This window comes from Panicum hallii, chromosome 9 (assembly GCF_002211085.1).
Source record: "Panicum hallii strain FIL2 chromosome 9, PHallii_v3.1, whole genome shotgun sequence".
Classification (NCBI taxonomy): domain Eukaryota; kingdom Viridiplantae; phylum Streptophyta; class Magnoliopsida; order Poales; family Poaceae; genus Panicum; species Panicum hallii.
In genome coordinates this window covers 68,084,090-68,097,597 of record NC_038050.1, presented here as the reverse complement: position 1 = coordinate 68,097,597, position 13,508 = coordinate 68,084,090, and the positions used below count along the sequence as shown (strand labels likewise).

General features: G+C 51.0%; 2 protein-coding genes and 1 pseudogene across 2 annotated transcripts; 2 read left to right on the top strand and 1 right to left on the bottom strand.

The window, feature by feature from the left end:
• Positions 1-117: 117 nt before the first annotated feature.
• LOC112877441 lies at positions 118-3,045 on the top strand (annotated as a pseudogene).
• A 3,123-nt stretch (positions 3,046-6,168) lies between these two features.
• LOC112877452 lies at positions 6,169-11,486 on the top strand. Its single transcript, XM_025941764.1, has 5 exons — positions 6,169-6,582; positions 6,697-7,041; positions 7,165-7,455; positions 9,815-10,042; positions 10,819-11,486. The coding sequence occupies exons 1-5, from the start codon at positions 6,169-6,171 to the stop codon at positions 11,143-11,145; spliced, it is 1,605 nt and encodes a 534-aa protein (XP_025797549.1). The 3' UTR covers positions 11,146-11,486.
• Positions 11,487-12,734: 1,248 nt separating this feature from the next.
• On the bottom strand, positions 12,735-13,379 carry LOC112876189. Its single transcript, XM_025940244.1, has one exon. The coding sequence runs from the start codon at positions 13,332-13,334 to the stop codon at positions 12,843-12,845; it is 492 nt and encodes a 163-aa protein (XP_025796029.1). The 5' UTR covers positions 13,335-13,379; the 3' UTR covers positions 12,735-12,842.
• Positions 13,380-13,508: the final 129 nt, after the last annotated feature.

Genomic DNA, 13,508 nt, shown 5'->3' with positions numbered 1-13,508 from the left:
GCAAGAGTCATGCTCGGCAAGTTCGTTCCCTCCAAAGAACTGGGATGCTAATGCTCGTCCCTTCCTCCCCTCCATAATCGCTGGATTAATCTCTTCGCCTGAGTGCTCCTCCTTCACATGGGTCTAAAGAGGCTTCTTCTAGCCTCCATCGTTGCCATGTCGATCTCTCCTTGCATCCTGCTGCCGCTTGCCAGTTCGGAGGAAATCTTCCCAGAGGCTGAGGGCCCGACGGCGGAAAGTTCAGACGAGCTGTGGCTCAGGTCCGGGCCGCCGCCGAGGGTCGTCGACGTCGAAGACTACGGGGCGAGAGACAACGGCTGCGACGACACCGAGGTGATACCGACAGCTGCCCTCCTCTTGAATTGCTCGTCGCTGTGTGCGATCTTCTTGCGGCGCCAGGAGATTTGTTGTTCCGGCTGTTCTGATCGGTGCTGCAAGCGTTTCAGGCGTTTCTTGCGGCGTGGAGGGAGGCCTGCAACTCCTCCGATTACCGGTCCATGTTCCTCGTGCCCGAGGGGAAGAGATACCTCCTGATGCCCGTGAGCTTCCGTGGCCCCTGCAGAGCTATCTCGATCACTGCAATGGTGAGCTTGCTGCCTACTATATCAGTGCACAAATTGTTCAGCATTATCTGTGTTGTGAAATTGTGATGTCCATTGCTTCATTGCGGATGATTAGATAAAGGGGACGCTGGAGGCTCCGTCCAACCGATCGGTCTGGCTGGATCGCAACCTGCAGGAGTGGATCACGTTCGAGGGCATCGATCGCCTCCATGTCCTCGGCGGCGGGACGCTCAATGGGAACGGACAGCAGTGGTGGACCAACTCGTGCAAGCTCAACAGATCCATGGTAACCTTTTTTTTTCCAGAAAAAGAAGTCCTTCAACTTTCCATGTCTTCTCACTCAGTAATCTTTTTTATTTTGGGCATATATTTTATTTCCATCCATCAGCGATGCGTCACTGGCCCGACGGTACCTCCCTGCCCCTGCATTTTGCTCCTGAAGTAGTGTGCATCCGCGATGATCTGAGTTTTTCAGTTGGCGACCTGCCGCAGGCGATCTACTTCAGAAGATGCACGCACCTGGTCGTGGAGGACCTGGAGGTGAGGGACAGCATGCAGATGCACGTCGCGATCGCCTACTCCTGGGACGTGCTCGTGTCGAAGCTGTTCATCGCTGCGCCGGGATGGAGCCCCAACACTGACGGCATCCATGTATCCAACAGCAAGGAAGTGTCCATAAGCGACTGCACCATCAGCACAGGTACTATCCCATTCTGACGTCTAGTCGTCACAACATTATCCTTGCATATGTTCAAGAAACTGGTTACAGTAGAGATCATGGATTCTTCCTCTTAATAAAATATGCATATGTTCAAAAAGCTGGTTACAGTAGAGATCATGGATTCTTCCTTTTAATAAAATATATGCTCAGGAATGTTCGTGAAAAAATGTAGAGATCATGGATTCCTGTCATCCTGTGCAAAGGACAATGCAATAGGAAAACCTGGCTAACACTTCAGTACTTTGTGATCAGATTAAATATTGGTTAATTTTCTTGTTTTGCTTGTTGCTTCTGAGTTAGTGCAGGTGACGACTGTGTATCCATTGTGACTGGCTCAATGTTTGTACGGGTGACCGGCATATTTTGCGGACCGGGCCATGGAATAAGGTACACCCGTACATGACTCAAATAATATACTAGGATGGATGATCCTCATAGAAAAGCAAAAAGATTTAGATGATCACAATCCACTGAAATTTGAAATTTGCATGTGTTTCTGACGAATGCCACATCCAGTGCTAACAGTAGGCATTCCATGCTTCAAATTTGGCATTTGTAAGGACATTGAGACAAGCTGTGTGAAGGGTTCTGACTTCTGAATTTCTGGTGCTTTTCTTGGCGTTGTTTGCTGCTGCAGCATTGGTAGCCTAGGAGCAAACAACTCGTGGGCCCATGTCTCTGACGTGCTGGTGGAGAAGGCCACGCTGCTGGGCACAACCAACGGTGTGCGGATCAAAACTTGGCAGGTAATGCATGGCCTTCTCGCTGAGTGGCATGGAAACTTGGACGGTTCCAGCCTTTTTTTGAATTTTGAGGAAAAAGGACGCTCTCAAAAGGAGCAGTACAGCTCTACAACCTTCTGTTCCTCTGTTTTCACAATCCCCTGTTCCTTTGTTTCCCACTACAAGCCCTGTAGACTGTAGCCTGTCCAGTAGAACAGGGACTACGTATTATGTGTATTGGTACAATACAACAGCTTTCTCTGAGGATCACATAGTAAAGGTTCAAATCATCAATGTCATCGGAAAAAGAAGGTAGAAACAATGTAAGGGAAAAACAGAGAACGTTTGTGACGTCTAAGTAACTTGTCTTTTATATTTTTTTTTCATAGCACAAAACAATATGCATGCAGTCCTTCTTTGGATAATGGTATGCGTATTTCGATGAAAAATGTTATATTATGGTACTGGAGGGCAACGTATTTGTATAGAATAATGAATGAAGTCCTCCTGAAAGCAAGATATATAATTCTGCAAGCATACATTTGTTTTGTTGCGGTACATATTTTTATTTGGCGATGCTTCTCATGGTTTCATCATCAGGGTGGGCATGGCTATGCCGAAAGGATAACTTTTCAAGATATATCAATGCATAATGTTACCAACCCGGTAATTATTGACCAGAATTACTGCGACTCCAACAAACCCTGTCATGAACAGGTACTGACCCCCGCGATGGATCCAAATTTCTTTGCTACTTTAGATCTTCAGAAAACCAGCATTTATCTGACATCTGGCTGCTTTTTATACCATGCAGGGATCAGCTATTGCTGTGCGTAATATACATTACAGAAACATACATGGAACCAGTGCTTCAAAAGTTGCCATCAATTTTATTTGCAGCGAAGCTGTCCGTTGCGATGGAATACAGATGCAGGATATCTACTTGGTCGGAGAAGGAAGATACGCGACATGTTCTTATAGGAACGCCACAGTTGCGCAACTAGGGTACAACTTCCCTTTTTGCAGCGCGGAAATGTAAGTACCATAGGAGTAAGCACATGTTGTACATGTTTATTCATCTGGAGCATTTTAAGAAAACAGTAGGGGGGGGGGGGATGCATGATACGAATGTCATGCACGACGAAGGAAGAACTACTAGGATCCATTACAATCTTGCTCCCGAGGCCATGTAGAATCCAGAAGTCAGAAGGCACGCATCGCAACTCGGAGTACTCTGCAGCGGTGGATGACGAAGCTAGGATCTATCGTCCGATCCTACCCGCTCTCCGGGCTTGTCGTGGCAGGCGGCGTACGTACAACTTCAAATAAGGGCTTGAACGATCCCCTGCCTGGCTGCCTGGCTGGGCTGGCCGTATGCCCTGTCGCTGGCGTACAATTAACGGACCCCCTGCCTCGCTGCCCTGCGCGTGCAGGGCTGCTGCTGCAGCAGCCTTGCTGTTGCTGTCATATCCTCCCCATGGCCGGGTGGGCTGGCCGTGGCCGCCAATTCAAAACCGGCCGCGGCCTGCCTGCTGGCCGCCGCTGCTGCGCCACATGCGTCCAACTCCCAGACTTTGAGTGACTCCGACCAACCAACGAACCGGCCCCGTTCAGAGCCAGCCCCAGGCTAGGCGCCCCACATGTGTCACTGGGCGCGCGCACGCGGGTGGCGCAGGCGCAGCAACCCGAGGGAGACCGGAGGGAGGCCAGGGCCGTCCGCAGCCGCAGCCCCCGCGGTTTGAAACCGGCAAGTGTTGCGTTGGGCTCGCCGCGCGCCGAGACGACACGGCCCCGCATGTCACTCGCGGCGCAGGAAGCGGGGCCGGCGGAGCCCGAGGCCGAACGGGGTGACGTGCCTGCGCGGTTAGCAAAACAGGACGGGCGAACGGCCACGGTTAACCCGGCTCGAGCAAGCTAACCAACCGTGAGGGTTCTCGGGTTTAAAATTTGCGCGGGGTCCCACCCCCCCACGCCCGTGTAACCGCAGGCAAAGCCAGGCGCTGAGGCGCTGGCGCTGCCTTGCCAGGGGCTCTGGCGCTCTGCTCCTCCGTCCTCCTGCCGTGCCGCTGCATGGCGCGCAGGCGTCCTGCCGCGGGCCATGGGTCACGAGGCCCTGACCGCCGGCGCCACGTAGAGCGGTGCGGGGGAAGTTACTGCCGGCGGCGGCCGACCCGCGTGGCCGCGTGACATGGCGCGGCCCCGGCGCGGGGAGGCTCGTCGAGGACCGGCGGCCCGCGGCGTCGCCGTGCACGGTGCACGGACGGTAGCCGGGGTAGCCTTTCTGTTGTAGGCGTCGGGTCGTCGTCATCGCTTCCGTCACCGACGACCAGACCTCAGACTACGATGGGATTGCCGAATTGGGATGACTGGATGAGACGATGAGTGACGGGGCGCTGTACGGTGTACCGGCAGGCCTACCAGGGGGGTCTACTCATCTGCCGATCCACAGCTAGCTAGGTTCGCTGGGACTGGGAGGACGTTCCATCTCGGCCGGGGCACGGACAATGGTGAATGAATGCACAGTAGTAGTGGAGTGCGACGAAGCTACATGCTTTTGCATGGCGTGTGAGCTAGCTGCATATGTGATGCTGGCTTACACGAGACCGGAGGAGTAAATAAATGTCATTCTTGTTTGTACTCTGTTTATATTACTATCTCCGTTCTAAAATATAGTAACTTTTAGACTTGTTGAAATCAAACATTTTCATATTTGACCAACAATATCTTTAAAAGTAATTATTTGTAAATAGAAAAAGATTACATATTATGATAGTTGGTTTTATTATAAATATACTAATATTATTTTTATGTTGTTTATATTATTTTACTATCCATGCTCAAAGTTTAAAACGTTTGATTTTGAAAAAAACTCTAAAAGTAGTTATATTTTGGGACGGATGGAGTAGTAAATTATTGTTCTGCGCTGCATCTGTCTGCTAGCAAGAAACTTGAGCCTATTAAGGTGTGCTAGCAAGAAAGTTGAGGCCATCTGAGCACTAATAGAATTTAACTTTTACGCTGGTGCTTAATGGTGGAGCAATCTCCTCCCTTGAAGCACTCGTACATAAGCACATTGTAGATGCTCAATAGTACTATACAAGCTCTTGCCTTTCCTTTCCTGACTAAATTCTATAGCAAACAAGGGAATCGTTGCTAGTGTGGGTGACCCAATCTGACCGCAGAGTAACAGGATGCAAATTAAACTTCTTGCCCACTAAACAATGGTTTATGGAGAATCTTATATTAACAATTTAACATGCCCAAGTTGGTCGTACTTGTTTTCTGCTAAAAAAAACTACTGTCCATTCTCTTTGGAATACGGTGCCATCAACTCATCATAGGAAGCCGGCGTGCGTTGGTTCTCAATCGTCGAATCAAACAACACAACCTGGTGCAACACAAGATGCCCCCATGAACAGTACGGCAGAAAAAATTGCAAGAACGCGAGAACGCTTGGCTCGAAGATTTTAAATGGGCACGCAAAAAAAAAGGAAGATTTTAAATGGGACCGACTTCCAACTGTTCCCATGACGCACCGTCAGCGTCGCCACGAAACTGATGCGACGCTGGAACAGAGAAAGCAATACTTTCTGAGCACAGACCGGAGACGTGTTTCAAAATGGTAAAGATGCTGCACTGCACGGTTGGCTGGCTGCTTTCCTCGTAGCATGGGCCTCCTCTCGCAGTCGCCGTCGCGCCTGCGCCGCAACGCCCCCAGTCTATCACTGCATCCGCTTGTCCGCGCTCGATGCCCATCCCATCACCCGGCAGTCATTGCGCAATCGTTTGGTTTGCCTGCGTTGCTGCCGAATCGGAGGGCGTGGGGCAATCCGGTCATTTTCGCCGCGAAGATCCTTTCAAATCGTGGCTTTTCACGGAAAACGAGGAGCACCGCCACCCTTGGGCGCTTGTCGTGCACGCGGCCTTTTATCCCCCGACGCCTTCCCCCTCCGACCAACACCTTCCACGGACCCGCGGCACCAAAAGCACCCGACCGTTGCCGCCTCACCCCGAGGAAAAAGAGACGCGAACCCACCACACCACCGTCGGCATCCATCCGCGCACGCTTCGCCGGCGGCCACACTCTCTCTCTGTCCCCCCCGTTCGGTTCGGTTCGAAGGGCCGGGGGCCATCCCGATCCGTCCTGCCCGGAGCGGCATCCATGTCCGCGCGGCGGGCGGCCAAGGGCCAGCACGCGGCGGCGACGCCGAGGATCATCAACCTCAACCTGGCGAGGAGGTCGGGCGGCGGCGGGAGGCCCGGCCGGGGCGCGGGGCGCGCGCAGCACCGCCCGGCGCCGGCGCCTCCGGTCAACCTCGGCGCGCTGTTCGAGATGGAGCGGCGCGTGCGCGGGCTGGAGTCCGCGCCGGCGTCGCCGCCGCAGTGCTCCCGGGCGCCGGCACGGTCGCAGGAGGACGACGGGGAGCAGGAGGAGAAGTGGCGGTTCCAGGCGGAGATCCTCCGCGCCGAGTGCAACTTCCTCCGGATGGAGCGGGAGGTCGCGCTCCGCAAGCTCGACCGCCACCGCGGCCAGATGGAGGCCACGCTCAAGTCCGCCGTCGAGACGCTCGTTTCGGTAATGCAAAACAGGCATCTTTCAACAAACTAATCATCGACCTCAAAGTCACTGCATTTGTACGTTGCACTCGCACCGGTCTGATGATGCTCGTGTGGGCGGGCGCAACGACAGGGGAGGAAGAAGATCGACGGGAAGGGCGACGTCGGCGTGGCGGCGGCGCTGGACGAGGGGATCGAGGACCTGGAGGAGATGATGGAGGAGCTGCGGGTGGAGAAGGAGAGCGGGAGGAGGGCGATGAGCGGGACACGGGAGCTGCAGCGGAGCCACGGCCGGAACTTCGATCGGCAGGCGTCCTCGCTCCGCCGCCGCCTCGAGAAGATGCCGCCGGCCGACCCCGAGCCCTGCGTCAAGGACATCCGCGAGATCGCCCTGCCCGTCGCCGCGCCGCCGGCGGCGGCGGCGGCGGCGGGGCACAGCGACGACGATGACCGCGTCCACAGCGCCAACACCTCCGATGTAATGCATCGATCCGGATATTAATCCTTAAATTAAACCGTGCTGCTGCTGCATCGCCGTTTCAATCTCTCTCTCTCTATCGATTGCTAAACATGCATTGTGTGCTCTGCATATATACTGAAGGTGGAAATGCTGAGGATGAAGATGGAGGGGATGTCGAAGGGCATGCGCGAGCGGATGGCGGAGTACAGCCGGCGCCTGGAAGCCGTGGCCTCCGGCGACACCGCCGGCTGCCAGTCCAGGAAATGCGGCAGCCGGCACAGCCGAAAGGCGAGCGCGGGCAGCCAGAGGAGCTGGAGCGGGGGCAGCACCGCGAGCAACGGCAACGCGCCGTCGGTCCTCGACGCCGCCCCGCACGGCCGCGGCCGCCACGCCGTGGCGGCGGAGAATCGTCATCAGCAGCGGCAGCACAAGGTAGTACAATTCAAACCTCGCCCCCCCCCTCCAATCACTGTTCATAACCCCGCAGCTCAGTTCGCGGGTTACTCAAACCACGTTCGTTCGCTCGTCCATTACTCCGGCTTCGATATTCCTCGCTTCCTCGGTAAGCATGATTAGCAGCGAGCGATTCGCGGTTAGCCTTGGGCGCCCGGATGTCGTTGACCTGGGAGCACTGCTGGTCAGCGACGCCCACTCCACTTGACGCCATTACCGATCCAACCACGATTAGGCCGGGGTTTTGTCTCATCCGAGGGTGAGCGTGGATTGAGCAACACGAGTTTTGAAATCGCCTACAGGCTACAGCACCGGATGGCAGGTCGTCGCTGTGGCGTGGGGATCACTCGCACAGGGCTCTGCAACTGGGTGTGTAGGGATATGAGTAATTGGCCGATGATCCTCTGGGGCCACACGGATCTATGGATTGGCACGATGCTATCGGCACCTATCTTGGGTTGATACTAATCCTACTATGCTGCTGGTGAGAATCGCTGTTCTCCTTTCGCTGCGGGTGGGACCATCTGCGAGAACCTTTGGCACGTTTAGGCTTTTCATTATCTTTGCTTCACCTCGCTACTGCTCGTAGTGGAGTATATAGAGTTCAAAAGATAGCTTTAGCATGTGTTCCCCTGATTTGAACCGTCAATGATTGCGGGCTGGCCCAGCCCGTCAGCGACGCTGCTGCCTCCTCGGCGCAGGTGGTCCCGTGGTCCTGGGCCAAAGGGCTGGAGCTTTTCGTTAGTTCTGTTTGTTGTTACTGTTCATGCGAGAGGTGGGTCCGCTAGAGAGGCTTTGGTTGCACATCTTCAGATTGTTTTGTAATCGTGGCTGCTAATTTCTAGACCCGCATCTGAACTTGGCCACTGCATGTACGTGTCTTGTCTGCGTGGCATGGCTGCATCTCGTCCAACAAATGTGGTCACTTGGGTCTCAATGCCGTGCTCCGATTGTTCCGGGGATGAATGATTTGGCGCCGACGGGGACGTTTGAAGGCATGCGAAGGTTCATCTTGGCTGTCTCCAGCGATATCCTCCAAATCCCATCCTCTACATCCTTCATTTACAGAATTCTCTACAAGATTCTCTCCTCTATATCTCATTTCTCTCCAACAACGTTCTCTAAATCTCGTTCTCTATACATTAAACCCTATATTAGAAACGTATTTTGTTCCAAATTTTTGTACGTACGTATTTATCATACCTCAAACGCTATGGACATATTTTATTTTTATTTAATTCAGTGTTTGAAACGTAAAGAAAAAATAGAGAAGAGGAGAGAGAATCTCTATATATAGAGGAAACCTGTAGCGTTCTCTATTTTAGAGGACCATTTAGAGAACGCTGCTGGAGCAATAGAGAACGGAATCTTCCTCTAAATATAGAGTACAGGACGCTTTACAGGCGTCCGCTGGAGATAGCCTAGGGCTTCTATCCGGTTCCGGCTCCAGCAGGGCTTCTATCCGGTTCCGGCTCCAGCTTTTAACATTTTGTACGAGAAGCCGTACATTGTGTACAAGGAACAGTTTTTATGAAGTTGGAGTCGTTTTGGAATTGTGGTTCCTCCAAAATATCAGAGCAGCCCCCTCGGGAGGAGCCCAGCTAAACATGCTCTCATTATGCAAATTTGAAACTGCAAAGCAGGTGAACTCCATCCAAGACAAAACCAAGCACGTGCCGGAGCAGGAACGCAAGTACTACCCGCTTTGGTAAAGGCGTACACGTAGCTTTGAACCCACAAACCGGCACCCGACATATCGGGCCCAAGCATGACCTTAGCATAGGATATGCTACCCCCACAACGAGAAAAGCAAAGCCTTCCTTTTCCCGGCAAGCGCAATGGGTCTCGGCCAGGCTTAGGGACCAGGGCATGTGCTCGTCGAGTTGCTTTCGCATCGACTAGCTAGTTCGTGTATCAATTGGACCATGCCTGATCATCAGCTGATGCGCATATGCTTGCTCTGGGTGTGTAGACTGAAGCTGGTTGGGGTTCCAATTCTGAATGGCGATCCGGTACTGTGCATTCACAGGAAAGCCAGTTGAAGAGGCAACGCATTCAAATCTGAAGCAACTGGTACTAGGAGTAAGCTGTGTTATTGTAAGCTTCAGCTTGAAGGAATAGCAATGGTTTCAAATTTTGTCGACACATACTGGGTAAACTTTTATGGCGTTCTCCCATCTCTGCAACCTGCCTCTATGCGCAGCACAGAGATGTTTCTTGCATAGATTTGGTGTGCACTAAATCATTTGTCGCGTTCAGGCTAAATTCAAAGCATTGCGTATCTATTCAATGTGGCTCGCTGAAAGTTTAAGTAGTAACTGTTTCTTTTTCCCAACAGAGTATGGCTGAAGAGTGCAAACTGGTGAGCTCGGGTAGCTTCTGCGACTGCAGGGAGATTGTGTGGAAGATAATGGAGCAAGTAAAGGCAGAATCAGAGCAATGGACAGAGATGCAAGATATGTTGGAGCAGGTTAGGTTGGAGATGCAAGAGCTCCAGTCTTCCAGGGATACATGGCAGCATCGTGCCATGGCTTCTGACATAAGTCTGCGCTCCTTGAATTCTCAAGTAAGTGGATGTCCTAGCTTTGCTTATGCAGTAACAATTGAAGATTTGAAGTGATTCATGTCTAATGTCAATGCCGTGAAGTACTGTTTGTAGTTCTAAGTAACATAATTTTGAGTATTTTTCTGTGTTCTATCTGCATCATGTCAAAGCAGAGGCAGATGCTGCGTAGTGGAGGTTATGCTGAATGATGAAAGCACTTGGCACTTGTTCATTCCATTTTATATAGACATGCGTTTTTTTTCCTTCAGACTTTGAACATGAAGTGGGGTACCCCATACTACTGTACATTAGGTCGCTTTATGAAAATCTATTTTTGGCACTGAAATTTTACTGCATTTGGTATCGTAGTTCTTACTCCTGAGTTATTGTTGAACTACTCTATTTGCTCTCCTTTTCCATTTAGCGTTATTAACAATTTACGGAATGCGAAATATGAATCTGGCCACCTACTTGTATACATTATTAACAGAAACTAATACAGTTGCAATTATTGAATCTACTTAAATGACTAATCTAGTGAACAAAACTGACATAATAGTACTCGTTTGTGTATTTCTATTACTGACAACAATATGTTGACCTGCACTGAAGACTGCTTAATTCTCTATTTTATAATAAGTTAACAACTGCATTTCTGTTAGTTTGTGACTGAAGTACTGAACACTGAATATTTCCAACACTGAGTACTTCAATATGCGTCTTAGTACTGCTTCATGCTTTTGTCAAGATCAGTCAGTGAGTGAGTCAATCTAATCGAAAATTTAAACATGTGTCAGATACTGGAGTGGAAAAATCGGGCACAAGTGTCAGAACAGCGCGTGGAAGAGCTGCAGATGAAGATTTCGGAGCTCCAGAGCAAGCTACACACGTTCAAAGCCCACTTCCCAACCCCAGCTGCTATTCCTAGCCAAGATCAATGGTCTGAAGCGTGCAAGATAGAGAACCCAAGAGCAAAGCCTCCGCACCAGCGGTCGCAGGAATGCGGCAAGGAGGAGAAGAAGCACGTCCTCATCTGCCGCGTGAAGCACTCCCCCAGCAGCGTGATCCCGAAGCGCTCCCCGTTCCAGGAGATCGGCAACATCACCTTGCCGCGGCAGCGGTGAGGACCGAGGAGGATGGGTGGTTTGGTGTCTGCTGAGACCTGAGTGGGTGATGGGCTGCTGCAGTGAAGCCGTGAAGGATTCGGGCGTGAGCGGAAGAGAAAACTCTTTCAGTTTGGCCTCCCCAGTAGCATCGATCAGCATCTAATAAATAATAATTCGTGACCCACTGATGAGTAACCAGGCCTGACTTCTCGTCAGGTCGGTAGTAATTAAGTAGCCAGTAGGTGAGCTGAGAGAGAGACGGAGTACAGTGCTGAGGAATAGGTCAGATATGTATTTAACGCTAATGCTTATTTTTTTGCTAGTACTACGTATATGCAATTTTGTTCCTGCTTCTGCCAACTTCCCAAGATCTGCTCATTGTGTTTTATGCCTGCAAGTTCATCGTGTTCATGGTACTATCAGCTACGAATGGTAAAATAGACATATGGACTGTCCAGTGGAATGACACAGGCAACAGTAACAGCTGGAGCTTTATTAGAGCTAAATATAGATTAAAATGCACCAGAGGTCCACGAACTTGTAAAGTGTGTCATTTAGATCTACGAACTCCGAAAGTGCATTTTTAGATCCATCAACTTGTAATTTGTGTCATTTACGTCCATAAACTTTGCAAACATAGGTCTATAAACTCTGAAAGTGCATTTTTAGATCCATAAATTTATAATTTATGTCATTTAGATCCATAAATTCCGAAAGTGCATTTTTAGGTCCATGAACTTCATCCATGAGCAGTCACGTGGCTATAAATGCGCCCACAAAGGTTGACCCGATATCGTTATCCATGAATATTCAACCTCCTCACCGAGAACCACTCTGGGTTGACCAAAATCTAACATGTCACGAGATTTTTCACCACACACCTGGCGCAACCATATCCGGCCATCCGCGCCACAGAGGACATAATATTCTCTACCAGGATACACATGTTGTTGAGTCTCTCTTTGATCTCCTCCACCTTTTTCAAGCCATCACCCCCTCCTCTACCCATATATAAGGTCATATGTGGATCTAAGTTTCATAATTTACCAATGGCATTCCGTAAGCATGGGTGAGGACCGAGGAGGATGGGTGGTTTGGTGGCTGCTGAGACCTGAGTGGGTGATGGGCCTGCTGCCGTGAAGCTGTGAAGAATTCAGGCGTGAGCGGAAGAGAGAACTCTTTCAGTTTGGCCTCCCGAGTAGCATCGATCAACATCTAATAAATACTAATAATCCATGACCCACTGATGAGTAACGAGGCCTGGACTTCTCGTCAGATCGGTAGTAATTAAGTAGCCAGTAGGTGACCTGAGATAGACGGAGTTAATTTGCCCTGAGGCCGCAGTACAGTGCCGAGGAATAGGTCTGATATGTATTTAACGCTAATGCTTCTTTTTTGCTAGTACTACGAATATGCAATTTTGTTCCTGTTTCTGCCAACTTCCCAAGATCTGCTCATTGTGTTCTATGGCTGCACGTTCATCTGTTCATGGTGCTATCAGCCTTGAAGGATAAAAAACCTGAAGTAGAAAAGTCCAGCTTCATTTCCGTGAAGTTTTTAGCAGGAAATGGGATTTTCTTTAATTTAATCCAGTAGAATCACGCAAGCAACAGTAACAGGTGCAGCTTTATTGGAGCAAAATATATTACAGCCTCCATATGCGTCTAAAAAAACAATCATAGGTACCGGTATAGACAACTATATACAGCATCAAGTTAGCGATTGATCATGGAGAGCCACGCGCAGTACGTGCAGACGAGCTTCTGGGAGATGTACACGTACACGGCGAAGGAGAAGCTCATCAGCGTGACGTCCTTCCAGTCGCCCTTCCGCTTGGGGCTCAGGCTCTCCCGCGCCGCCATGCCCGCCTTCACCACGTCGCCGCGCAGCCTCTCGGCCGTGGCAGCCCACCACGGGCCCTTCTTCCCTCCTCCTCCTCCCCCGCCTCCGCCGCGGGCCGGCGGCTGGCTTTGGCAGAGGAAGTAGGATCTCGGCCTGGGCACGGCGACGTCAGGTCGTGGCCCGCCGCCCCGCGAGGCATGTGGAGTGGAGTTGATGGTAAGCATGCCCAGGGAAGCCATGCATGGGCGATCGACCAGATCTAGCTTGTGGATTGGAGATGGCGTCTGTTGATCTTTCCAGGAAGAGTGGATAAGTAGCTGCAGACTATGAGAGGAGGAGAAGAAATGACAGTGACATGCGGGCATGTATAGTTGCAGGCTTGCAGCAGCAGAGCTGGCGGTTGGCCCAAGCAAGCAAATTTGAAACTTGGTCAGACATACGCAACATTGCGTCGTTAAGTTCTGTTTTTTTGTTCAGACGTCCTTGTTGTTTTCTGAAAGGTAAATCCAAAGCAAATAACTGGAAAACGATGGCACAAA

Bases quoted from the DNA above. Each gene is read 5' to 3' on its own strand.
- LOC112876189 (XM_025940244.1), bottom strand. From the start codon at position 13,334: ATGCCCGCATGTCACTGTCATTTCTTCTCCTCCTCTCATAGTCTGCAG.
- LOC112877452 (XM_025941764.1), top strand. From the start codon at position 6,169: ATGTCCGCGCGGCGGGCGGCCAAGGGCCAGCACGCGGCGGCGACGCCG. The intron at 6,583-6,696 runs GTAATGCAAAAC...GCGCAACGACAG, and splicing joins CCGTCGAGACGCTCGTTTCG to GGGAGGAAGAAGATCGACGG. The intron at 10,043-10,818 runs GTAAGTGGATGT...AACATGTGTCAG, and splicing joins TGCGCTCCTTGAATTCTCAA to ATACTGGAGTGGAAAAATCG.